At 40.7% G+C, this 26364-nt stretch overlaps 1 protein-coding gene across 1 annotated transcript in view; it reads left to right on the top strand.

The window, feature by feature from the left end:
• Positions 1-26364, top strand: part of LOC141472229 (VPS10 domain-containing receptor SorCS1-like) — a 305706-nt gene that overhangs the window by 220195 nt on the left and 59147 nt on the right. The window contains exons 7-10 of the mRNA XM_074159099.1: positions 8457-8575; positions 11481-11570; positions 16647-16826; positions 21170-21316. Coding sequence (XP_074015200.1) covers positions 8457-8575; positions 11481-11570; positions 16647-16826; positions 21170-21316 — 536 coding nt within the window. The remainder of the gene's footprint in view (positions 1-8456; positions 8576-11480; positions 11571-16646; positions 16827-21169; positions 21317-26364) is intronic.

The raw sequence follows: 26364 nt of genomic DNA, 5'->3' as shown, positions 1-26364 counted from the left end.
TGTTCCAGGAGCGTCCTTTACTTGCAACTCCAAAATATTCTCCTAATTGGCTGTAAATTCTCTGAGGCACCCTGAGCCACCCACTGGCCTTTTCTCCTCCCACCCATGCTTCTTCAAGGTTTATCTTTGAGCTCTCTTTGCAGATCTTCCTCCATGGATTTCTTTTCCACAACACTGGATTGCCTCAGGCAGGCATCTAACCGAAAGTTTGGCCGGCATAGATCTTGTAGTTGTAATTCCATATTGTTTCTTCTGTAAATAGCAGCTTTGCTGCAACGTAACAAGCAGAATTTTACCATTTGCAATATATAAGTATTAATGATGCAGTCAATTAATTCCTTTAAAAATGGATAGAATTCTCCCCTGAATTGTAGCCCCAAATGCAGTGGTGTTACTTAAAATGTGTATTTTGTCTTTGAAAAGTTAAAAACTGCCTGAAAAGGTAATACTAACTATAAGGTAATCAGTTTTTTAACTCACTGAAATTTAGCATGAAAGAGAATTTTTTGAAAGATGAATTTTGAAAAGAAACAGTTGCGATAGAAACCATAAAGTTTTAAAGGTCTTTCCATTTCAAGATATGCAAGATTAGTAAAAGTGAAAGAATGTATTATCTCTATTTCTTATCATTTGTGACCTCTGATTATTATTTCTCCTCTCAATTTCACTTACCTGAACATGGTGGCAAGGCTGGGAACATGAGACTTTCTATTTCTTGGGACATGATAAATGAGAATGAAATATTCTAACAGGACGGTGTCTATCTCAGCACAAAATGTTACTGTTACAAGGCATTAAGAATTTGAGGTCTTGAGATGAAGCATTGCAATCAGTGTTAACAGAGTAATATTCTGGTCATGCTTTTGAGGGATGTTCAGCTCACAGTGGGGGGAGAAGGTGCCATGCCTCAAATGCGATGAGTGGTCATGTTTGAGTTCTTAGGTTGTAATAAGAACATTTTGCACAGCTATAGCACATTTTTAAAAGAGACTTCTTGAGTCCTTAACAAATTAGTAAGCTTTATTAAAGCTCGTAAGCTTTAACCAAAAAACAGATACATGAAACTGGCCTCACTAAGGAGTCAGGCATATTAGTAAAGAATTGTGGAATAACAAATTGTTGCTCATCAGCTGAGCTCTAGTACCTGATTCTGTCAATTATTTTGGCTTAGTTGTGAGGCAGCACAACTTAAGTTTCTCTGTTTAGGCAGTGACAGAACTACTAGTGTAAATATAGCAGTGGCGTCAAACCTTCAGTCAGTGGTGACCCCTCTTGCAAATCAGTCATTCGGATGAAACTTCTGCTAATGAGTCAGGAGGTCCCCAGCTCAGCTCATTGGCAATATATGAAAATGTGTTGGATTTTCAGTAAGTGCATTCTCTTGTGCGTGGTGAGACACTGGAACAGGTGGTGAGGCACTGGAACAGGTTGCCCAGAGAAGCTGTGGATGCTTCATCCCTGGAAGTGTTCAAGGCCAGGTTGGATGGGGCTTTGAGTAACCTGATCTAGTCCCATCCTCCCAGAAGATGTCCCTGCCCAAGGGGGCAGGGGGTTGGAACTAGATGATCTTTAAGGTCCCTTCAACCTAAACCATTCTGTCATACAATTCTATGATATACTCTGTTTTGCCTGTTGTTCCAGGGAGTGTTGGTCTCTGGCAGAGGACAGTGGGTAGCTGGAAGCAGTAACCTTGGAACATATCACGGTATTGTTTTGCCAGAAGACATTTGGTAGCACTGCAGGTCACAGGGTTTTGAGTCTGAGACAGGCTAAGAGTGTACACGTGGTCCGTTACTCTAGTTACCATGACCAACCTGGTATATTCAGGTCTTTTGGCTACTAGAGTTGCCTTGTAAGTACTAAATCAGTCTCCTTTTCCTGGACAAAGTCACCATGACCCCCCAGTGGATAAATAAATCTTTCTCCTCTGGAATGAAGCAAGTGTGTTGCTGACAGTGGGGTGGTGGGGTGAACTGTCCTGAAGTAAGAAAGATATCCCCTAAGGTGTTCAAGACCAGGTTGGATGGGGCTTTGAGCAACCTGGTCCAGTGGGAGGTGTCCCTGTCCATGGCAGGGGTGTTGGAACTCAATGATTCTATACCTTTATTTCAAGCTGAGGATAATTTGCAAATAATTTTTCTTGGGTTTTTTCATTTTTTTCATGCCTTTTTTTTTTTTTTAGTGTTCTTGCATTTACTAATTTATACTTTGTTTGGAATGTCTCTTTTGGGAGTTAACCAAGTGTAAAAATTCAATAAGAGGATTAAATTTGAGAAGGTGGATGAAGGTAGACTTGCCAAAACAAGGCAGGGAGAAAGAAGGAAAGGGAGGTGGTGTGGAAACAACCACACAATCCGTGCAATAAAATAAAATATCCTGAAGTGGAAATATAAGGGCTAAGCAAAAACCTGCTGAACTCAACACAAATGAAAAAGCCACCTCATTCTTGTGCTGGTACCTTTTCCAACAGAAGCTGAGTAGTACAACTGCAGCTTTAGGTGAGAAGAAGTAGAAATGTCAGCGGAGTACGGTGTTAGCCCATCTCCCTGGCAGCGTTATTTGAGAACATCTATCAGCAGCAACCTTAGTATTGGGTTTTCCCTGCTAGAATACCAATAACTCTCTATCTGTGATCCCTGACTATGGTCTGTCTGTGCATTTTATTTATTGTGTTTATATACATAATGTAAAAGGTTTACAAGGACCAAAATAGGAGTCTCTTAGCAGGCATAAATCAGTATAACTTCAGCAGCACATTGATTTACACCTCCTGAGGATCTGTCTAACAATGTTGTACCTGAGCTCACATTCTCCCTAATTTTATTTTTTTCAAATCCAGAAAAATCTGGACTCCTGAACACACAGTGTCTCGTCAAACTAGGGTGATGAAGGCAGTGATGAACAAACTGAGTACAGACTGTGCAATTTAGTTGTATTGATGGAGACAGATTTGAAGGGCTAATCATTGCCATTTATGTTTTCAATCCTGTTGTGTAAATTTTGGAGAGCACCAGGCAAATTTTCATCTCGTCAAATGGTTTTGTTTATTTTTTAAAAGCTTCAGGCCCAGTCTGAGGCAAGCTGGGACTGAGAGCACAGTAGTAAAACTGATTTTTCTGGTTGGAAGAAGTTCATATGAACCTTATCTCACATTTCCATTTGTACACTTGGGTGTCCCTGGTGTTCCACTTTGATTTTGGAACAGGATCAAAGTCAAGCCAGCACAGTCAGCAGGAATTGTGATTTTTTTATTTTTTTTTTTTCCTGATTTCAGGTCAACACCCCGGTAAGACAGTTAATCTCCTACAGTTCTTAACCACGCGATAAGCTCCTCTTACATTCACCGCCGTAGTCAGCAGGCATAGTGACTGGTGGGAGTGAAATCTAGGTTTGCTCAAATGCAGCTTGAAGTGCTTTCAGAAAGTGTATAAACTTAATGATGTCGGTTTTAGGTTCGTAAAGAATACACAAGTCCTGAAAGATCTTTAATTAATGGGTTTCTCTGATTTGAGCTAGGGAGGGTTATCCCAGGAAGGCTTGATTCAAGCTAATTGACATGGAGGTATTTTTTATTCGTGTGATCCCTACTGAGGAATCCAGAATGTTGGTGAGAATTACAAAGATGGATTCCTACAAGGTATTTGGAGACTACGTGGGTACCCACTGGCCCTCCAGAGCATTGCAAAGCTGACTCAAAGGATGTCTAAGTGACAGTTTCATAAATGCAAGTCAAGAAAACCAACTGGTACATTTATAAGATATAAATTCGCTTATGTAGATATAAGCCGATTGATTTTGAGTAAAGTTTAACTTATGTAATTTTTATTTTTTTAAAAGAGTGAATGAAAGAATCTAAGGGGTTTTCTAATGTGCTGGCAAAAATTTAGAGAGCTCCTTAAATTTAAAAAGTACTTTTGTTTACTTTGCTTTTCTTCTGCTGTCCTGATTTGTACAGCAACTTTTCTTATTGAGAAATAATTTAGGTACTACTGTGATTGCAAGTGAGACCAAAGCCTCACCTGTGGTCAGAAGGTGTGCTCTGCTTGCTGATCAACATGGACTGAGCATCTGGCCAACAGTGTCTGAATTATAAAGTTGTGCCTGGACTGTTTCCACAAAAAATTACTAAGAAGAATAAAATAATCACTGCTGTAGAAAAAATGAGTAGGCAACCTAGCCTGACAATCTTTTGCTAACATAGCTAGAGTGATGAATTAATTCCTGTAGTGCCCTAAATCTGTGCAGTGATTTATTTTTTTTTTCTGATTGTGATTAGTATTTTTTCCTGATCATGATTAGTATTTGTCCTGGAGAATGACATCTGTTAGTTTCTCTAATTATATTCTTATGCCAGAAATGGCAGAGGATATACTTCCCCATGTAAAGAAAAATTCCTGACTCTGACATGCAATGAAGAAAGAGTAGCAGCAAGATAAAAATAGAATTGTGCATAGTTAGTAAATGGGATGGCTTCATTTCACTGATCTTCATTACTAGTTAATTGCTTTGCAGTTGCTGAGTCCTGGAGAGTTGTGAATATATTCTCATATCATAAACATTTCACAAATCAATATTCAGACCAGATGGAAAGGGATAAAGAAACAGTCATTTTGTATGTTTCTCAAAAAAGGAGTAGAAAGATTAATGTATGGGAGAACATTTAATTAAATTGTGGTACTCATTGTCATGGGAGTTTGTGGATGCTGAAGGTGTGCCTGGACTGCCAAGGCACCTGGGCAAATTCTTATAATCTTTTCTAGGCTTCTGTTATTAGTCACTTTTGGAGAGGGGTTACAGGCCTGGGTCTTTCAGTGAGATATGTTACTACCATGCTCTTACGGTTCATTTGTTACCAGATGCCAGTCAACCTTCAAAAGCAGAAACTATCCCTAACGTCTAAGCTGCTCAATAATGAACTGGGATACTCTGTAGTAAATCTGGAAGACAAACAAGTCATAGATTGTATGGATGCTCTTTGCATAAACTCCTGATTTGTCCTTATTTGTAGAGAGAAGGACACATTCCTCAATGAATTAAAGGCAAAAATAAAAATCAGGAGGAATGAGACATTCACACTGAGTACAGCGAATATTTTCTCTGACTCTCCTTGTGATCAAATAAGGTTTTTGAAAGATATACATGCAAGCTTAGACTGGAAAGCAGTGGGTATTATGATTTGATATGTCATACGAAATAACGTTTGGCAAAAAAGCATCCTGAAGAAAGTCCTACTTTGCTTTAGGAATGGATTTGAAACTCTCCCCTGTTACTGGAGGCTCACCAGCCTCCAGTAACCACCAACGACCTTCCACCTCCACCAACTGAGCCAAGAAATCTCTCTGGGACAGGCTGGATGCACTTCCCTTGAGAACATATTAGGATGGAGCTCAAATAAACAGAAAAGACTAAAATGTTTCATGGCACAGGGTCCCTCCGGCTCTTAACTTTTGCTATGTGTTAGCATTTGCAATTCTCTTTCACCAGTGAAACAGATTAATTTTGTCAGAGCTTTCCCTTACAAGAAGTCTATCCATTCTTGTGTTCTGTGACTTTCTTGCTTCCTCTTTAGAAATAGCTGCCTGTCCCCAAGAAAAATCCTACTGTTGGTGTCTAAACCTGTCAAAATCAAGCTGTCTGGGGGTGTAAGAGCTGGGAGTTGCTGTGTTCTTCTCTCCAGGCACAGCGTGACTTTGTTGTTTTATATTAAAAACAGCAGCTGTTGTTGGAGGTGAGGGTTCTGGAACTGAAAAGCATAATGTCCTAATTACCTATGGCAGGGGAAACATCTGTGCGGGAAAACTAATGAAATTAATTCCAAAGCTTAGCAACTGAATACATTAATTGACATTAATTAATGCTAAATTACAAAGCTCTGCCAATGGAATCACATAAAATGTCCATGAGAATCAAACACCGAAACAAAATCCTTGAGTTAATGTGAGCACAGCAAAACTTCCCTTAAGAAAAAAAGAGGGATCCAGGCCCTGCAAGAAGCCTGTTTTCCTTCTTTCTGTCTCCCATGGCAGAGGGAGCTTTTCTTGGCATGCACATCTCAGGGTTTGGCTGTTTGGGAGATTAGCTTAAGCAATTTCAGTGCTCTGCCCTTTAGTCGTTATTATTGGCATTTTAGAATTGAAGCCATGGAGAATTGCACTGTAAAAGTTCACAGGAATTACCTTAGTAAATCTTCATCAATGGTACAATCACTGCTGTACAGACTCCTGTGATCACAGCAGAAATAGATGTAGTCCCCATTCCTCCTTTAAAACAGGATCAAAAAAACTTCAGTCACCTCTAACGGATGTCACCCTGGCCCCCTCTTTAAAATCTCTTGTGGAGGAGATTCCTTAATCTTCTTCACTGGCTGATCCCAGCAGCACCCGTCCTGCTACCTTCTTGTGCTCTCGGGATAGATAACTTGTTTGCATGGGAAGTTAGACGGCACCGCAGCCTCCTCTTAGTGTCTCCCAGGAAGCCGGTGTGCCAGTGAAAGTGAATGGAAACTGGGGGGGAAGGGCAAAAAAAGGGAAACAAGGTGGGAAACAAGAGGTCTGATCCTATATAGCTCTATGCTGGGTGATTCGATCCCATGTGTGAAAAGCCACCCAGTCTTACCAACAGCTCAGGGAGTGGTGGGGCCAGCCATTTCAACTGATGCCTCTTTGTTTAAGGCCAGGATTGTCAGGCACTTCACTCAGGAACCTTCTTGAGACAGAACGAGAGGGGATGAACGTGGAGGCAAGGGGTGAGAGGCTGTCCTTCATGGTACAATGGACTGAAGTAACAGGAGGAGCGGGAATTGGTTGTGTTGCAGGTGAAGAAACGCGTGCCTGTTCTCCATCTTTTGACTTGGAGGGCACATGCTGCACCACACAGTTCTGTTGGGTGGTGGAAGAGGCTCTGGCCCCGTTGTCTCCCATCTTCCTGGGAACAGAGGGACAAAGGGCTGAACAGCTCTGAAAGGGAACTTTCCTGAGCTCACTGGAACGAGCAGTCCGGGAGTTACGTTGTTCCCTGCCCTCTCGTGGCTAATGTGGAAAAAATCATGTCCCTCTGAAGGGAAATGTATTTCGGTCATGCTGTTGGGGCTGTTTTAATTAAATGTTTTGCAGTGAGCTGCGAAAGCATAAAATGTTATAAACTGCAGTGACTAATAATACTTAGCACTTTATATATTCCAAGAACTCTGCAAATGCTGGGGTAAAATCATCCCTCATCAAACTTTCCTAAAGGTTCGTTACCCTGCATGTCTGTTTCAAGCAGAAGTCAACAGCCCTTAGAAGTAAGGAAGCAAATGTCAAATCATAGATTTTAATTAAAACCGAGATTAAATATGAGATGGTAAAAATTCAGCTATTTCTATTTCAGTATAAAATGCTACTTCTCTGATCAGATGGTGGTAATTATATCAAACAAGGGGCTGTGCTTCTCCAACAAGGAAAAATATTAGAAGTAGTTCTAAGATTAAATGCCATGTAATGTTTCTGTCATGTAAGTGCTAATACTAAAATGCCAAAATCCTTCTTCCTGTAAATTGACTTCATCATTAAACAAAGCGCAACTTCTTAACTGATCTGAAAGAGCCCAAATTGAATACTGAGAATCTGGTTCTGTGTTCTAGGATAAATTATCACCATGAAGAAATTCAAATTGTTTTTCTTCAGGTGATGGATTATGAGATGAGCACCCTGCACTGCTTCAGAATAGGAGATGAGGATGTCCCATACAGTGACAGTGGATGAAATGGCTTTAGGGCTGCATTTAGGCCATTTACTTTGAAACATACGACCGATTAAAACTGCTAAGTCCTTTAGTTTCAAGAGCGTGTGGAATGAATGGCAGTTTTGCCAGAGTGTATCTACCTACACTGTCAACAGAGAAATAGGTAAAACACCTGAACAGGAGATGGTCTGAATTACTTTCCAAGCTGATCTGAATTACTCTGCAGAGTGTAAGTGCTGTAGGAAATAGAGGTGTGCCATGGAACAGGTTCTTGGTGGTGACACTATGGGGCAGGTGTCCTCTGAAGGTGGCCTCATACTTCTGTATGCCCTAGACCTTGGCCATGTTCTAAATAAAGTCAGTATGTGGCGGTGGAGAAATTCATGCTCTACAGCAAATCCTACACCATGGGGATGACAGGGAAACTGGAGAGGCTCAGCAAAGGCAGTATCTATCCTGCAGCATAGACACAATGTATAGCTCTGATGTAGGGTGGAATGAAAGAAAGGAAGGCTGAGGCAGGTTAAGAAGGAAGGAACTTAAAGGAAGAAAGCGATCAAGGATGGACTTATGAGGGGTGTAAGGGAAACAAGTGTTGCGTTGAATGGATGGTATCACTTCATGTCATGTGAGGCTGGGAAGCAGAAATGCTGCCTCAGCAAATAGGTTTGTGACAGTAGGAAGAATCTGTGCTCAGGATCTCAAGAGTCTTGGTTTTGTTCTTTTCCTTTCAGATGCCCAATATATCACCTGCAAGATGCAGAACTGCAGTGAAGCCACTCGCAGCAAACCCTTTCCAGGCTACATTGACCATAACTCTCTCATCGTCCAGGATGATTATGTGTTTGTTCAGGTGCAGAACACCCTCTTCTCTTATTTATTATATTATTTTCTGTTATATTGTTCTATATTATATTATTTTCTCTTCCATTCCTTCGCATGTGTGTGCGTATGTGTTAGTCCCATCTAATCAGACAACACTGGATCCAGATGATAAAGTCACTGAGTGGACTGTAGTAGTTTATTACAGTACTAATAGTGTTCCTTTTACCTCTAGTATCTTGTCACTGTAGGATCATAGAGTTCCTGCCTGGAGCATCCACCATATGTACTGGGGTGCTCTGTGCCATTCCCTGCAATCTCATCAGCACCCTAGGGTTACTGCTCTAACCCCCCAGTTTGACGTGATGTGTCAGTCATCTGCTATTACAAGGGAGTAGACCAAAGCTTTTTTGAGCCTGAGAGGGAAATAGAAAGGAGGGAGGAAGTCTGGGAAAAAACCAAAGAAGGAGTAATCAGCCTTTATTGTTATGCCTCAGTTGTGATTATAGTGAAAAGGCTGAAGATGAGATGTACTCAGCCAAGCTGTGTTCCAGGTGAGAGCTGGTGAATAGATCTAACTACTGTGGGTTTCATTAGCCAGCCACCAGAGTCCATTTAATAACAGCTGAAGAGGACAAAAATAACAACAGAATTGTAGGGAACATGGTGGTGAACTGGCAGTCATTAGGACTAAACTGGTCTTCCAGACAGTTTATATTCTGTCATGCCATGCTTGAGAGTGGAGGAGAGAGAGAGGACTGGTATTTTAAATTGGGTGAGTTGATTGCTAATTACCTTCAGTTAATGAACTCAGACATAAACACCGGTCTAAATCATCCACAAATAAGTCTGGGGCATACGTTCCAGAATAGCTTTTCTGCCTAGTGTGTCTGAGGCATAAATGAAATGTTTATGTGGTAAGGAATACTTGGGCACGCATCACTGTTCAGTCATGCTCTTTCATTTCAGAATGACTGTGTGTTTGTGGCTCGAGTGACACAGGAGCTAGGGAATTTCTCTTCATGTATGAATTGATTCATTACTTCATCACTGATGCCTTGGTTTTGTGCTCTTCAAGTTTGTTAGTCTTCTGTGTTCTGGCCTGATGTTATTACACACTGCAGAGAAGCCAACCCCTTTGCCTCATCTGAAGTCAATGCTGGGGACATTGTCTACCTTTCTGGATAGCCCTTGTATTTTGGTGCATTTCTCTTTCTGTCTATAAACTGTTGTATAGTGCTCCCGGTGCTGTCAAACTTTGGCTTTGTTCTGCCTTCGTGCTAGCTGCGTGGTGTAAGGAGGAACGTGTGAGGAGAGGCAGCTTTTTACAGCATTCCCCTTAAAGCCCAATGGGACTTTGCACAACTTCATATATTCATGTTCGTAATGCAGTTTTCGAAGGTATCATGTAATATTTGCAAAGTTCCTATTTTAATCCTTAAACTTCTTGAGATTCTTAAATAGAAATAAATATAACGGGTCAAAGAAATAGTATTTACCAGTCATTAATAATTGACGCTTACAGGTATGAAATAATAATATTTTAATCCCTGGAAAAAACCTCTGCTGTATTTGAAGGAGTCAGTAAATTCACTGTGGGCTGGTAATTTTAAATGCAATTCTTCAAGTGGTTACGTATGTATCCAGGAGTATCTGGCTGGCAAGGAACAGCTAAATAACAGGCCGTGGCTGATGCTGGCCCCTGCCTTACCCCAGGCACTGTTCTTCAGAGGATGAGTAGCCCTATACCAGCCAGTAAAGGCTTGGAAGTTTAGATGAACACCCTGAGCACCCTCCCCTCTTCCCTGCCTTCCTTGATCTCCATCTGGCTTTTCTGCAACTAAGGCATTTGGAATGAGAATTAGTAGGGTCAAAAACACAAGGGAATGCTGGTTTACTTCTCCTATTACACCCTTGTTTTATTTACAAACTCATGCTATCTCATAAACAATGCTTCTGGCCTTCCTTCCACTAACTTTTGCCCAGTTCCCTTAAAAAAATATTATTGAAGAGCTTTAGAATAAGAAATAGTTCTCATTTTACTTAATCTGGTATGAACCTAGCTTCTGTGTATCTTGCATTTTAAATGACTGCAGTGCATTTTTAAGCACTTACTACTAAAGAAAAGTCTTGATAAGCCCAGATATCAGGCAATTAAAGCAAAGTTCTGCATGGAGAATTCCTTGGAATATTTGTTCTTCAGTATCTTTCATCCAAGGATTTCAAAGTACTTTACAAAGATTGATTATATTTCAGGCGCACTGAAGTCAGATAACACTGACAGCTTTTTTCTTTCTATTTTTCCCCCTTTAATAGGTGGTAGGAAATGAAATCTCACATTGCTCTAACCCAGCATTTTCAAGGTCTTGCCGTCAGTATTGGGCACTTAAATAAATGGCCAGATTCACAGAAATACGAAATCAACTGAGCTTCTCCTGCCTTCAGAAGCTGTGAATGCTTAGCTGATCTGGTAACAGATACATATGATGGCTTGTACAGAGCTGCAGAGGAACCAAAGCTGGAGGCAGGAATAGAAATCAAGTGTCATATCTGCCAATCTTCTGATCTAACCAATAGCCTACACAACAGCTCTGCAGATAGCAAAGAACAGACTGTTTTGTGGTAAGGCAGAGAAGAGCTGTGGTATCAGCAGGTGACATAATAGCCTAAGTGGAGCCATGACTTCACTTTCTCCAGGCTTTTACCTGAAATTCTGGCCATTGTCTTCCTTTGCAGAAAATGGGATTTCTCTTTCTTTTTTTTTAGCCACCCTCAGCTGGATCAGTGTTTATTCATCAATTGTAAAGAGCTGCAGTTCTAAGCCGTTGCCACCAACACTGTGATATTTTCCTTGACACCTTTTGCTTGATGTTTCCTCTGATGATGATAAAATATTTAAAAAAAACCTGATGATAACTTTCCTGTTTCTCTCATAGTTGACATCAGGAGGAAGACCACATTATTATGTTTCTTATAGAAGGAATGCATTTGCACAGATGAAGCTGCCAAAGTACTCCTTGCCCAAGGTAGGTTGCTGTTGCTGGAATGCCCATATGAACCTACAGATATTTTGATTGTACAGAAATTCTTGAATCCAACATGGGTAACTGCAAGATGACTTGCAATGAGTGAAAACATCATTCTTCTTTAAAGGAACATTTGCAAGCAAGAAAGGACTGAAAACAAAGTCAGGACTTTGGCTACTCAAGGGCATCAGCATGAAATGTAGACAGATACCACAGCCCATGTCAATTACCATTTTTTTCTGGTAGTTAATTAAGTTTTGGAGGGGACTTTCTTTTCTTTTCTTTTTTTTTTTTCCTGTTTTTGTGGTCTTAAAATTCCCTTCTCCTGTCCCCATCCTGTGTGGGTCGCTTTTTGTGCTTTGCCTCATTAGCAGATTTTAATGGGAACCAAGCAAAGAGATGTCTTTGTGTGTCTGCTCCATATCTTCCCTAATTAAGAACAATAGTGAATTAGCGTTGGAGCTTGAAAGACTATTGCTGCCTCCTGGAGCTGAATTTTTTTTTAAAGACCTATACAAAATGTTAGCTCCAATTTGAAGAAATCACCATTTTGCAGCTGGGCTCCTAACAGCTTCTTGACAAAGACAGAAGGGGATTTTTTTGAGACCTTTTAATTGTTGATATAGTCTGTCTTAAATGAAATCTAAGATCAAAGATAGGAAATAATTTTGTGATTTATATGTGAGGTCTAACATCTGGAGAAAAATGCTTTCTAAGAAATTAAGCAAGGATTGTCAAAAGGAAATAAGACAAGAAAGTGCAAGGTTGGCCTTTTCCTAGAAGTTGAAAGTACCTCAGATTTTGTAGATGGAAATATTCAAAGGGATAATTTGGCTAACATCACAGCTGGCTGTCTTTGCTTTCTCACCCCAATTGACCTGTTTATAGTAGATTGACTGGGTGACCTTCATCATATAACCAGGCTGCAGCTCAAATCCAGACCTTCAGTGCCATACTTTACCTACTCTGCCGTTGTACCCTTTGCTTCCGTTTACATCACCTGAAAACCCAGGCTCACAGGACACTGAGGACCCTACCAGAAGCCATGATATTTTCACACTTAAAGATAGCACTCTAAGGCATGGTTTGAACTTCCTGTCCAAGCAGGAGGGAATTGCTCTTTCAATTCAGATCAAATTTAAATGTGTGTTATTTGAAGTAGCCTTTAGCAAAGGAGTTGCGTTTTTTGCATGGTGATTGTAACACCCAAACCAGAATTGTTCTTTACAACTGGTTCAGACCATCTGTAGAGACATTGCTTGCTTTGAACTGGCTGTTTCCTTTAGCCCACGCTTACTTTTCCAACTGTCCACCTTCTCAAAGAGGTCTCTGGAGAGCCAGGAAAAATGCACTACAATTAAATTGCAATGTGTGCTTCGAGAGTAGGAATTGGAACAATACATTCATGTTATATGACCCAAAGAAAAGGCAGATATTTAAGGAGAAAAGACACTTTGTCACAGTCTCGGAATATCTTCAAAGACCGAAGAGCTACATTTGGCTTGGAAGGAGCTACAGCAGAGCTGTGGCTGTCTAGTAGGCTGCTATCAAAGCAGGATAGCTGCTTTTATTAAAAATGCACAAAGCCTTATACTATTCAAGGAATTGAAACAAACAGCTACTTTTATGCCTAAGCTCTCTTTTATCTCCTTCAGCTAAGAAAGAGGGGCCAAATATGGTAAACAGTACTAAGTGACTTCTGGAACTGAAGACAGAAATACCAAGCTTTTTGTCTCTGCATGTCACCCTTCCTAAACTGGAGGGGTGTGATGGCAAGGAGCTTTGGCAGGTGATACTGCTGCTCAGGCAGGAATGGCCTACTACAAATCAAAACTAAAATATTCGTGTTGGTGGTATTGACAGCCTGGTAACCAGTTTGATTAAAAGCCTAAATGAACTTGAAACTCCCTCCATACAAGAATATGACTGCATATGTGCATACAGGTTGTGTTAACCCTGTAAATGATCTTTATTGAGACCTCTTGATTTCTGCAGTGATGTCAATCTGGGTTGTTACTGCCTATTCTGTACCACAGCACCACAAAGTAGGCTCTGTCACAGACTCTGTAATGTCACTCCTGATAATCACCTTAAATGTACACACGGAGTACATTCACTCCATTTAGACCAATGCACTGGGCAGACATCTGTGAATACTGCAGCAAGCCAAGCAATTTCTCTTTTTAAAAGACCTGTCCTTAACTGCCGCTGGGCTGAATGCTGATGGGATGGGTGCGTGTGGCACCTCTGTTTTAAATTCAGCACCTTCTTTCAACCTCAGGATGTACATCCTGATGGAAGAAGCAATAACCACAAAAAAAATCCTTAAATACAGACCTTAAAAAGAGCTGACAGTCCCAGTAATTGACAGGATAAAACAGGCATTACACATCCCTGCTGTTTAACTTGCCAGGAAGAAAAGTTCCCTGATCAAGTGCAAAAAGGGCAATTGAAGCATTTTTAGTAATTCAGAAAGCCTTGGCCTTTAGTCATTTGAGTAGACACCTGATCAAACCCATCCACAGCATCATGCTCTTACTTTTGTCTTTGGAAAGGCAAGAGGGACTGATAGTAGAACTGCATATTAATGTACTTACACTGTGTGCTGGAACAGAGAGAGGAAGGCTGAGGCTCTCAGTAGGCAGATGTATAGGCAGCCCCCGAAGATGACAATAACAGTTTGAGAAAGGTGCCTTGCTTCACTTTCCTGTCCTCTTACCTTTCTCTGGGGAGGTGAAATGAACATCTGTTGCAGTAGAGGAAGAAGCTCTTGCTCCATACCAAAATGAAGGCTGTCTTTTTGTATTATTCTGCCTTCAAAAATAGTAACCCCCACCCTGAAAAAAAGAAATAGAATTGAATATGATATGCTGATTAATTTTAATTATCCCAGTGTGGAAACTGAAAAATTCCTGCTGTTGGTTAAAGACCTGTTTGATGCTCATATACTGATCCCTTCCTATCAAAGCTTTGCATTGTTAGCTGCATCTATTGGACAAGGCCATATTAAGAGGAAAAGTTGATTGATCCCCAAAGAAAAACAGTTGGAACATTGTCTTTTTTGACTTTCTGCACTATATATATTGCGCCAATTCTGCCTCAATCTCTGCTTCTCCAGGCTTAAATTCCTTCAGCTTTACTGGGATCTTCTTTAGGCTTGCATCTTACAGCATGATCTGATCAAAACTCAGGAAGCACCTACTGAATAAATTAATTTATTTGCATCTTAATCATTAAAGAAATTGCTTTTAGTTTTCTCTGGTGTTCATCAAAATATCTTTTTACCTTTCTCTTCTAGTTATTACAAAACTATTGATTAAAATGGCAAGCTAATGAAACTTTACATTCCCCAGATAAAATAAGTTCTACTTATAATCTCTGTCTATGTTTAAATAGAGGTCTGCCCATGTGTATATGCGCGTATGCAAAAGTTTAAACTTGAGATTAGAGCTGTACTAGCCAATGTTGCCTGAAGCACATGGGGAACACCTACTCATGTAGATCTACCAGCAGGTTGACTAGGCTGACAGTCTGAAATAAGGAGCCTCTGACAAACAGCTGTGTCAGTAACTTCTACTAGCACATCTGGAGCTAAGAGAGGATACCTATTCACAACCACAATTAGTAGAAGGCAGTGGGACTTATATTCCCTTTCTGTTGCCTCAAGATTTAAGCCAATCTCTTCCTCCACAAAACCAGCCCATCTTCTGGGATACATTTTTTTCTCCAGCTCAAAGAAGCAAGTAAATCAAGTGAATATTCATCCACTTCATACTCAGATCTGGATCTGGATGAACAAACAACTGTTCTGAATCTTAACTTCATGGTGAATCCGTTTTCAAATTTATTGATAGGATTTCTTTATTATATTATTTTTAATCTTTACATTACAAGTCTCCATCTGGAAGTATTAATTCCCCCTCCAAAACCACAAGAAAGTGAATTGTCAAAGACTATTATTAACAGAAGGAAGAAGTAACATCAGCTTCCAAAGAGTATATTTTCTGATAAAGTTCCCAGTTTTGCATATAGAGAGCCCTGGCTGAGATTCATGGAAGCAGAATTAACTTTGGGATATCTGCCCAAACCACACAGAACAGCCGAATCTTCTGGGAATCACCTGGTGCTAAGAAATCTGCATTTCTTTTACTACTTCCACAGATTTTTATGGCACCAAAGAACTCAGGGTGCCTGTGCTGGGCAGATAGAGCTTGGGAATTTCATTGTAAAATCTCTCTCGGTGGCTTTTTCCACTGGGTAGTAATTTCTTCAGGCATTGAAAGAGAGGGAGTCAGGTTTAATAGTTTCTGTTTTTTCTTCAATTATGCAGTCTTTTTGCTGCTTCGTGCTTGCTGTAACACACAGAAAAAACAGAGTAAAACAGAGCCTCACTCATAACACTAGTGATCTAACGACACTTCTGCTCTTTACATCTAGTGAGGATTAGGGTTGTCTTTCTGGTCTTTCTGTTATATTTCTTGGGGGGGGCGGGGGGTGTGTGTTTAGAACAGTGGTCCGGGGCCTTGGCTTCTACTCAACACTGTCATTAGAAATAATAAATAACAGCAGCGCTGGCTGCAGATGGTAACCCATTAGGTCCTCTTTGTATCAGTTCCCAACCATACTTGGTTTCTGAATGCTAGGCAAGAAGCAGATGTTTCAGATGCCTCTTTTTTCTTCTTTAATAAAAAACAACAACCCTGCATTTTTGATATCTGTGATTCCACAATTACTCAGGTGCCAAACCCCCTCCCCCTCCCCCCCAAACAAAGTACACATTAAAATGAAAATGTTGGGGGGCGGAGGGGGGGAGAAATGCTGCTGTATAACACTGTACTGCCAATGTAAATGTTCAATTAACACCTCATCATTTAATTACTGCTTTGAAAATTGGCAGAAGAGAGCTGGTATAAAATATACCTGGATGGAATTATCTGCTTACAGGACTGTTGTTTACAGTTTCCGATTAAACTCCAGTCAAAATATATCCCTTGCTCCTCCACAATTACTTTGGTGCCCTTGGAAATGACAGAGCGGAGCTCCCTCTAGTAACCTTCCTCTCTTTTCTTTCCCTAGGACATGCATGTTATCAGCACAGATGAGAATCAGGTGTTTGCAGCTGTACAAGAGTGGAACCAGAACGACACGTACAATCTGTATATCTCCGACACCCGAGGGGTGTACTTCACCCTGGCCTTGGAAAATGTCAAGAGTAGTCAAGGTCTGGAGGGGAATGTGATGATTGACCTCTATGAGGTATGTCATGACTCCAAACATCTCATTCCTATCTCAGGAGCTCACACAATGCCTGTACTGTTTCCTTCTCACACATCAGTCTTACAATATGCATGTGAACAGCAGAGCCAAAAAGTGACTAAATACCTAGTTTTACCCACCTTTTATTTAAGGGCCTCAGTGCAATCAGCTGAGTTTCAAGGCCAGGTTTTACACAGGTGTTGAATTTACACTCAGCCTAATATTGTGAACAGATTCACTGCTGTATTCTGTAGGTTCTCAAGTGAGGAAGAGCTTAAGCATCAGAAGATGTAATGGAATAGTTCAGTCAGTCCCTAAGAGGAACTCTTTAAGTTTCTCAGCCAAAATCCTGCTGACCCACGTTGGTCTGGCCTGTGGCTCTGAGAGCTCCCACCACTCTGAATAGTATCATTCTCTAATTTTTGTTGCATTTTTTTTTTAGAAGTAGGAAGAGACAGGAACTTTGAAGAGTTCAGCTAACTTTATCACCGTCCTCAACTTGGACTATTTTGGGAACTGAAGTGATTTTAGATACACCCTCTTGGGCTATCCTGTGAGCATGGAAACTCTCCCACCAAATTTTGATGTCCCTTTTACCCCTGCGCCTTTTTCTGACAAATACATTCAGCCTAAACTCACCTGAAAAAATACCAATTTACATTGTCTTCTATGGCAATTGATCCTCAGAATAAGACTTTTAATGTGCCCATGTACTTCTCTTGCTCTGCTGCCTGTTTTATTTCTGAAGACAGCACTCAGCTAAGTAGAAATTCAGTCCTCAGCTGCTGTTTTGAGGGTCAGCTTCTCTTTTCAGGTCTCCTCCAGGTGCTTTTCTAACTATGAACTAGATCTGAGTTCCTTTGAAAATAAAGATGCTTCCTGTATTTCCTCATCACCATCTGAATATTAGCTCTGCTATATAGTTTGCCTACAGCTGCCCTTTTCTTGGAAACCACCTTGAATTGTCCAGACAGCCCAAGTGTTGTACAGATGAACTGTAGGAGGATGGGCACTGGCATTTCAGTCACTTGGACATTTTTACTATTAATCTCTCTGCAGTGCTGGCAGTCAATGAAAAAACTGTTGCCTCTCATTACTGTCAGCTCAAGAAGCAGTTTCACTGCATTATGTAAAGGTGTCCTAGATCCCAGGGGGAAAGAAAAAGCCTTTGTTTTGTTCTATTAGGCTGACACCACACAGTAACCTGGATTGAAATTAATGGAATCAGACTTGTAGTGTCATATCTGCTGATTATCTAGATAGAAAGAATATTGGCTGACACTGAACCTGGCACAAACCTTCCTTTCAATTTGATGTTCTAGCTAGAAGGGAACAGAAAGCCATCCAGCATGATTCTCCCAGTAGGGTTGTTGCAAATGATGGATGCTCTAGGGGCAAATAGAGATGAAGAAGAGAGAAATAAAAAACAGCCATAGATAAATTAAAAGGAGATTGCAAAATGAGTCCTTCTGTGGTGACAGTGGCATATTTAGAAAAGCAAGATTGTTTGAAAGACCTGTTTAATGTGCAGGTGTCTGTCTGTATGTTTTTTAGGTGTTAGAATGCATTGTAGTGGATGTGTTTGTGTGTGTAGATTCCTAAACTGATTCTACATCAAGGATAAATCTGCTTGATGCTGCTCAATGGCGAATTGCATTGGGCGTGAAGAGAAAATAGCAGTTCTTTCATGGTGCCTCATCATGTTCTCCCTTCTCTTCTCTTGTAAGTCATCAGGAGCCTTTCTCTTCAAGGTTGTGATTTCAGTGTGTGGGCTCTTCTGCTGCTGGACCTTGTAGAGGATGGGATCCCCCTAGAGGGACACTATTCTCCCTTCTGCATGTTGGACAGGGCAGGGTATGAGAATAGCTCTTCTCTCTACCACCTTCCAGTGCCACTTCATCAGCAGCACACCAGACTCATCATTCAGTGGGTCTGCAGTCACAGAAGGGCTGTCCTAGAGACTATCTCCTAGACCAAGTATGACTGCCCAAGGGGTCTGAGTGGCCTTCTAGTTCCTGCATTCCTGCACCTCTCCAGTGATGTGATACGGCTCTTCTTGGCTCTGTAAGTGGACTTGTCTGCAGCAAGACAATCCTGCAGCAAGGAATCCATGCCTGAAGTGATAACAGACTATGAGGAGATGTGTCTATAGCTATGGTATATATGCCTATCACTCCGGGACTTATTTTTTTAGCAGTATGCATCTTGGTTGGGAAGTATGTGTTTGTCGTATGAAGTCAGTGATGAGGAGTGAAGAATGTGTTTTGAGTGGTGCGTTCAAGTGTCTTGTATGAATCTTTCTAAAGCTGTAGTCTCCGTTTGCATCTGCACACAAGCATGCAGGGCGGTGGGGATTGTCTACAGTGCCTGTGTGGGAGCTGATGGAGCGCTTCTCTCTCTGACCACTGCTGGTTGTGCGCCTACTTGCATGAGTCTTTCTTTCTTATGATTGTATGAAGAGCAGGGATGAACAGATCATTGTGTGTGTCGTGGTTGTGTGTTTGCAATAGGTGTATCTCCTATCGGGAGCACACAAACATGTATAGTGTGTGCGGTCTTTTTTTAAGATAAAGCTGTCCAAGCCTGACAGTATAACTTATACTTTGCTTTCTCAGGAAAGGATTCTGAGTCCCAGCCCATGACTAGAATCATAAAAAGAAAAACTCACAGGATTTCAGAACACATTTATCACCTGATATATAAAATGCTCTTTAATCATTTACAGCCAGCATTTCACAGGGACTATATAATACAACTATTTCAGGACAACAACAAAGAAAAGTACAAATGGAGCTATAGGCTCTGGCCTCTAGCAGTAAAGGCAGAACTATGTTATTTTTCCAGCCCTCTCTATTCATGCACTATCACAGGGAGACAGGGTACCCTTATCTTTTCAGGGTGCCTTTCTACTACAACAAAGAAATCCTGAATACTTAGTTGGGTGAATCCAAACAACTCAGCTAAGAAATTGAAAATACTATCTTTTTACGCTTGTATCAACAATAAATTAGTTAACTTCTTAATTTAAAGATTATCACCCATTATTGCAAGTCATGTCTAAGTCTTTATGTAACTTCAAATGAAATTCAGTGCTGTTGCTCAAGCAGGAAAGTGCTATTCAGAATGACTAAGTACACCAGTGTACTGTACCAGTGCACTGTACACCAGTAGTCCCACAGCATGTGGCTACAAGCGCGATAAGGATCTACTCACTGGGAGCTGTAACATCCAAATCCAGCCACATAATTAAATCAGTTGAGCTGGAACAAACTCTGAATCTGCTGTGTAACCATTTGCCATGTGATGCCATTTAAGTAATAATCTCTATGAATAAAGTATTGATGAATGATTCTTTGTACTAGTTCTGCATCGTAAGAAAAGATGAGCTGGATGACTGAACAGATTTGCTGGAAACCAAAAGATTTCTCACTTTCCTCCTCCGTTCTCCCAATTTCGCTTCCCTTTTTATTGCAGCACTCAGATTGCAGAGTGACAGCCTAACAAATTCATTCGCAAGCTGCAGCAGCTATTGGGCTATTGATTTTCAGTGTGCTGAGAAGATGGGAACATTCTGCAGTGTGAGTTGTGGTTCGAGGTTGACTTTTTTTCTCCCCACTAAGACACTTTTGGGCTTGGTTCCAATGTGAGCCTGTTAGCATCACATCTTTACAAAATCCTGCTGCAGGTCTATGGAGTAAAGCTGTTGGGTAAAACACCAGGAAAAATAAAAGGATTAGAATCTCATTTCTAGCTCTGTAACTATAATTCTGGGCAGCCTTGCTTGAGTCACCAGTGCTTTGTTTTCCTCAAAATACAAAACTGTAATAAAAATATCTCTGTGCCCCAAGTTATCCTGTTGAAAAACTGATAACTATGAAACACATTGGGATCCTTAGATGAAATGTCTTAAGCAGGCTGTATGAGAATAGAAGCTCTGAACTGCAAGTTTATGTGTGTGTTGCCTTTTTCTTTGCAAGGCCAAAATGCTGCTGTTTCCTGCTACTGCAGTGTAAGAGACAAATAATTGGCCTGTACATATTTCCTCTTTCAGGGGGAAGGATGCCTACAGTCGAGAGATTGTCACTTTACAGATAATACTGTTGATATCTTTCCATGTTCCCATGCTGATTCTTTTCCATTTGTCACCTTTCCACCTGTGATGGTCTTATCTTGTCCCCACTGACTCAATTTGCCTTCCTTTGATGCTCCTTGGCAATTGTTGCCCTGACGTGTACCACACTGACAGCCACCAGATCCCTGTTGGGTTTGACAGAGCAAAAGAGACACATGCACACCACCTGCATCATCTTGATCTATTTTTCAGCCATGTCAATTTTTCCTAGGTAGCAGGGATAAAGGGAATGTTCTTGGCTAACAAGAAGATCGACAACCAAGTGAAAACTTTCATCACCTACAATAAAGGGAGAGACTGGAGTTTGTTGCAGGCTCCGGACACTGATCTGAGAGGAAACCCTATTCACTGTCTCTTAGTAAGTACCTGGGGGGAAACTTGGGGGGTGGTAACATCCCAGAACTTATTTTATTTCTACCAGATGACACAAGAAGGGGAGGGCAATTCCTCTCTGCATGTGGTGTAACTCAGGGAAGGAATGCTGCATTTTAAAAGTGCAGTACATCAGGCTTGGGGTGCCAGATGGTATGGAAAGAGCTGACATTGTAATTTAACTTAATTTAATTTCTGGAACAAAAGGAAGCATCGTAGATCAACTTCCTTCTGCACAACTGATGGTCTCCCCGTAAACAGCAGATGAAGCTGGACGTCGTTTCTGCGCAGTTGATTCTGTGGACACTAGATGGGAGGAGTGAGCTGTTGTAGCTCAGGAACTTTCAGGGTCTAATCACTTGAGACAGGCTTAAACGAAAGGGGAGCTCTGATTTCTTTCAGGCCAGTCTGTTGGCAGAATTAATATTTATAATTTTCTCTTTGAGCTCAGAAGCGAGAATCGATGTATTCATCCAAATATATGTATAGCTATGTGTTGGGGGTATATTGTACCTGTCTCTGTACTTATTGATATAGATCAACATATAGGTAAGTCTTTCATCATCATTATATGCAAACAGTTTCCAAAAGTGAAAGTGAAATACAAGCGGTGTGAATAGAATTGGAGATCTCTGTCAAATTGCAAAACTTAGACTGATCTTGACATATTTTTCAGCGTATATAATCTATGCACAGTAGTGGGATAATACTCAGAACCTCAGCCTTTGAGATTCTCAGTAGCTTTTATATTACACAAATTCTAACATGGTTCCAAGCAGAATCAGGGGCACTATTTAGTCTGCTCTTCCTCCTGCCATCCTATGCGTGTTATTTTCCATCAGAAAAAAAAATAATAATATGATGTTTCTCATTTTGAGGCTGTAAATTTGTTAGAATCTGAATCAGCGTTATATTTTGTGCAGTGTGGTACGTAGCTGAATGCTGCACTAATCTCTTAACTGAACCCCATGCATTATTGCAAGAGCAAAGAATAAATAACTTGATGTTTGAAGCTGTTCAAATAATTGATTTTTGGATTGAGCCAAAATGCAAGCCTTTCATTTTCTCTCCGGTTTGGAAAAAATAAATAAGGAGGACTGAGGGTCAAACGGAGGAGTTATTTCAGAGCATGACTAAATTTGTTTGTTTTTTTTTCCTTTTTCCAACTTTCAAAAATTGTAACTAAGGGCATTTTTAAATTAAATCTTTCTGTAAGGTGAAACCCAGAAAGATGGAATTCAGAAAACTTTGCAGACATAAAAAATTGAATTTTTTGGAAGGGGTATGTGTAGAAGCCTTTGTGTTTCAAATATATTGTAATCTAATTTTAACCCAAGTGAACATAGTTGGTAAAAAAACCCCACACCTTGACTTTTTCAAATTATGACCTATTTTATCAGAAACCCAACATTTTTATTATATGTTATGATAGTGTTGTACTTTTGGGGTCTGGCAAGGCAGAAGAAATAAAAACCACATGGGCAAATAAAAGAATCAAAGTAAACTCTGTTCTTTTTCCATAAATTTGAAGTTTGAATTCTGAGAAAAGGTCTTTCTTGGTATTGTCATGCACTGGTCGAGAGACATCTGACTTGCCATTGTGATTATAAATGAGCCAGAGGTACCGCTCTGTGTAATCCTTATGGAATGGTCATTTACAGGAACTATGTATTTTATATACAAGAATATGCTGCCATTGCAGGACTGGATGGTTCTTATGGACAGAAGGGTTTATGGCTCCCTGAAGCCTTCCCATTCATACTGTATCTGCTTCTATACTCATGGGCACCTGAGAACACGGTTAATTTCATTTAAAATTAGGCCAGATATGCCTGGACAAGATGGAATTCCCTTGAGGGTGGTAAACTTGAACAAGCCAGGCAGGGATCATGAGCAGGAGCAGAAATGTGGGCGCTTGTAAGGACACAGCGAGAACTGCCCCAGAGGAACTCTTGGTTCTCCGTGGATTGTGTTTACATCCTTTGTAGCTCCATGGTGCACAAACCATTTAAACACTGCTTTGTTTTTATTTTGTTCTCTGTGCAACAATGTAGTTGCCCTAGGAATTGATTCCTCCTGTGCAAGTTGGATGTAGGCTTGTCACTCTGTTTTCACTGGAAAGCAACTACTTCTTTAAATGCTCTGTGACTTGGGCTGGGGTAGGCATCTCAAGTCCATGGGCATCTGTTGGAATCAGTCCATGATTTCAGGGTGGTAGGGGGCAAATCCTCAATGGACTAAAACCATGAGGCTCAGTCTTTGCCCTTCCAGGAGAATGGGAAGGAACTCAGACGTCAGCCCTTCCCCATGATAAGGCCAGAGGAATGTTGAGCCGTATTTATTTTTCCTCTTCCCTTAACATCAAGTAAAACAGGCAAGAGGCCTTTTTTTGTTGTCTGAGCACTCCTTGGTGCTAGTGGAATGGTAGTAGAGCAGGAATCATCAGCTGAGTACACAGGGTCTCAGGTGGTCAATTTGCAAATTTGCAAGAACGCAGGTAGATGAAATCTGAACTAAACTGACTTGTTAGATCTTTTACAGGAACATGCAGTCTGCCTGCAAGAGAATGGGAGGATAGCAGTACAGAAAATGCACCAAAACCACAAATTAAAATAACTATCTTGCAAGAGTGAGCCAAGCTATTTAAAAATTTGATTTGAGCTTCACACTTAAAGGTGGGGGAAGATGAAGGCAGAATATGGAATACAAGAATTCAAGAAATGATAGAGAAAAGACCACAGGAGTTGGGAGTGGTAGGGAAATTTTTGAAGTAAAAGCACTGGAAATGTACATGCCTGGAAATGTCAGGGATCCATAAGGGCATTCTGCTGAGGGAAAAAGTGGAGAAAATTGCTCTGAGGCAATTCTGTTCCTTGTCAATGTGCCATAGCTTTAGTATTTAAATAGTTCACAAGTTCCACTCACTTCTTCAGCCATACTCTGTCTACCCCTGCATCACCAGAAGTTTTACCTCCTTACATCAGTTGCTCCTTTTCCTTATACATATGACTATTCCTGGCATGATCCTGCTTCTCCTTATGGCATTGCTAAGTGAATTCTTAACAGTCCATTGTACATCTAGCTTAGCTCACATCCTTACTCCACAGCAAATACTAATGCTGGTTTTCAGCATAAGTGTCTCTAGCTTGGGACGCAGCAATGACGTATGTTCCAGCTTGTTGGCAGAATGGGATTTGCCCTTTCCCAGAGTAACAGGACTGTCCCCAGCCTGCGAGTGCTATGCCGTGTCCTCTGTGCATCTGGTCTTTAAAACTAAACTAAGGCAGAGCTAATGCAGAAATAAGTACATAGGAGCGAAGTTGGCAGCTAAAGAGGTTAAGAAGGAATCTGGTTGGAACACAAGGCAAGCCAGACGGAACCATCCCTCTACTGACAGTATGCTCGAGGTGTTTTTTCAAAGCAGCTCCAATAATTTCTTTGCATTTTTTGTGAGATGACTCTGAATAATGAGGATGGAGGAAAGCAAGGAAATCCATCTAATCCCAGGGCTTTATTTTTCTTGTTTATGTCACTTGTTTTCTATGCTGAATGTACTTATTCTTCATAAAATAGCTGCCAAGGTATTATATCCCAAAGATGCTGGTTTTGTTTGATACTTATCTTGTGCTGTGAAATGGTTAACTGAGGAGCAATTCTGTCTTCAAGTTATGGGCATCTGTCTAGGATAGTTAATCAATTAGCTTCCAAGGATGGTCTTGTGGTTAAAACACTGGGCTGAATCTCAGGAGGATCTTGATTCAGTTTTTAGGCCCATCTCCAATTTCCTGTGTGACCTTGGGCAAGTCATTTATTTTCTCTGTGCCTCTCTTCCACAGACATCTGTTTATTCCCTCCCACATTTTGTTTGTCTTGTCTATATGGATTATAAGGATTTCAGGACAAAGACCCATTTCATGTAAGGGAGGGCGTTCACACCATCTGCTACAGAATAATTTAAGCATCTAAGTAAGGTGTTTTGAATATCTCTCCTGGAAGTGTTTATCTCTCTTCATTGCTCCTTGCTATTGCAGGTGAGCAAATGCTGTGACTACCCCAAGGTTTGTGAATGGTGTCTACCATCATCCTTGTGTTATAATACTTTGCCCCACTCCTAATCAGGGACAGTCACTAATAGCTGGTTTGTTTGTGTCATGCCACTGGAGACTGTTCAGGTGGGCTTTGCAGAACAGCCAAGGAATGGGTTTGTAGGTATTTATAAGAAATTTCACTAAGGACTGATGAGCCTTCTGAGAGGAGAGTATAAAAATGCTGTCTTGAAAATATTAGAAAGCAAGTGATGGAACTCCAGTATGGTTGTAAGAACTATCTCAGTGAACAGAGCAATGGTCTATGTCACTTGTGCTTTATCTTCTACCTAGGCTGTAAATGCTCTGTGGCAATAGTTGTCTGTCCCTTGGTGTCTACCAAGTATAGCTGAGTACTAGGTAATGAAAGGGAACCCAAAATTGGTGATTCTGATTATAATAGTGATTTCAGTAGCCTGTTGGTAACAAGAAGGATAAAGACAATTGATGGAAATTCTGAAAAACAAAGCTGAGATGTCTGTATACGAGTTATGCTGTGGGAGCTAGAGGAGGAACACGAAGGACCAACAGTATGATGGAAGACAAACCAGTCTGGAAAAATATCTGTCAATGAACTGTATAAGGATATAGATGGAGAAGGTGTACGTCAGGGATGGAGAAGAGAATGCTGCTACAGGAAGGACATGAGATGGCCATGGGCAATAACTTTAGGTGTTTGGTTCAAGTGGAGAGGTTGGGTTTTGTCCCATACCCAAATGTCACTAGAGACTGTAAGCATTACTGCACTCCAAGTCCTACCACTAAAAATACCATCTCTCTGTTTAGACAGGTGACCTGGCTTTTAATATTGGAGATATATATTCCATTTCTGTGTACTATATCTGTGAAATGAGACAAATTTGAAAGAAATCCTCTGGTAGCACACAGATTTGGATCTAAGAGGTCTAATCTCTGTTGGAGTGGGGAATTGGCTGAGTTGCTGCCATTA

This window comes from Numenius arquata, chromosome 15 (assembly GCF_964106895.1).
Source record: "Numenius arquata chromosome 15, bNumArq3.hap1.1, whole genome shotgun sequence".
Lineage (NCBI taxonomy): Eukaryota > Metazoa > Chordata > Aves > Charadriiformes > Scolopacidae > Numenius > Numenius arquata.
Note: the sequence above shows the minus strand (reverse complement) of the source record. Positions and strands in the feature narration are given on the sequence as shown.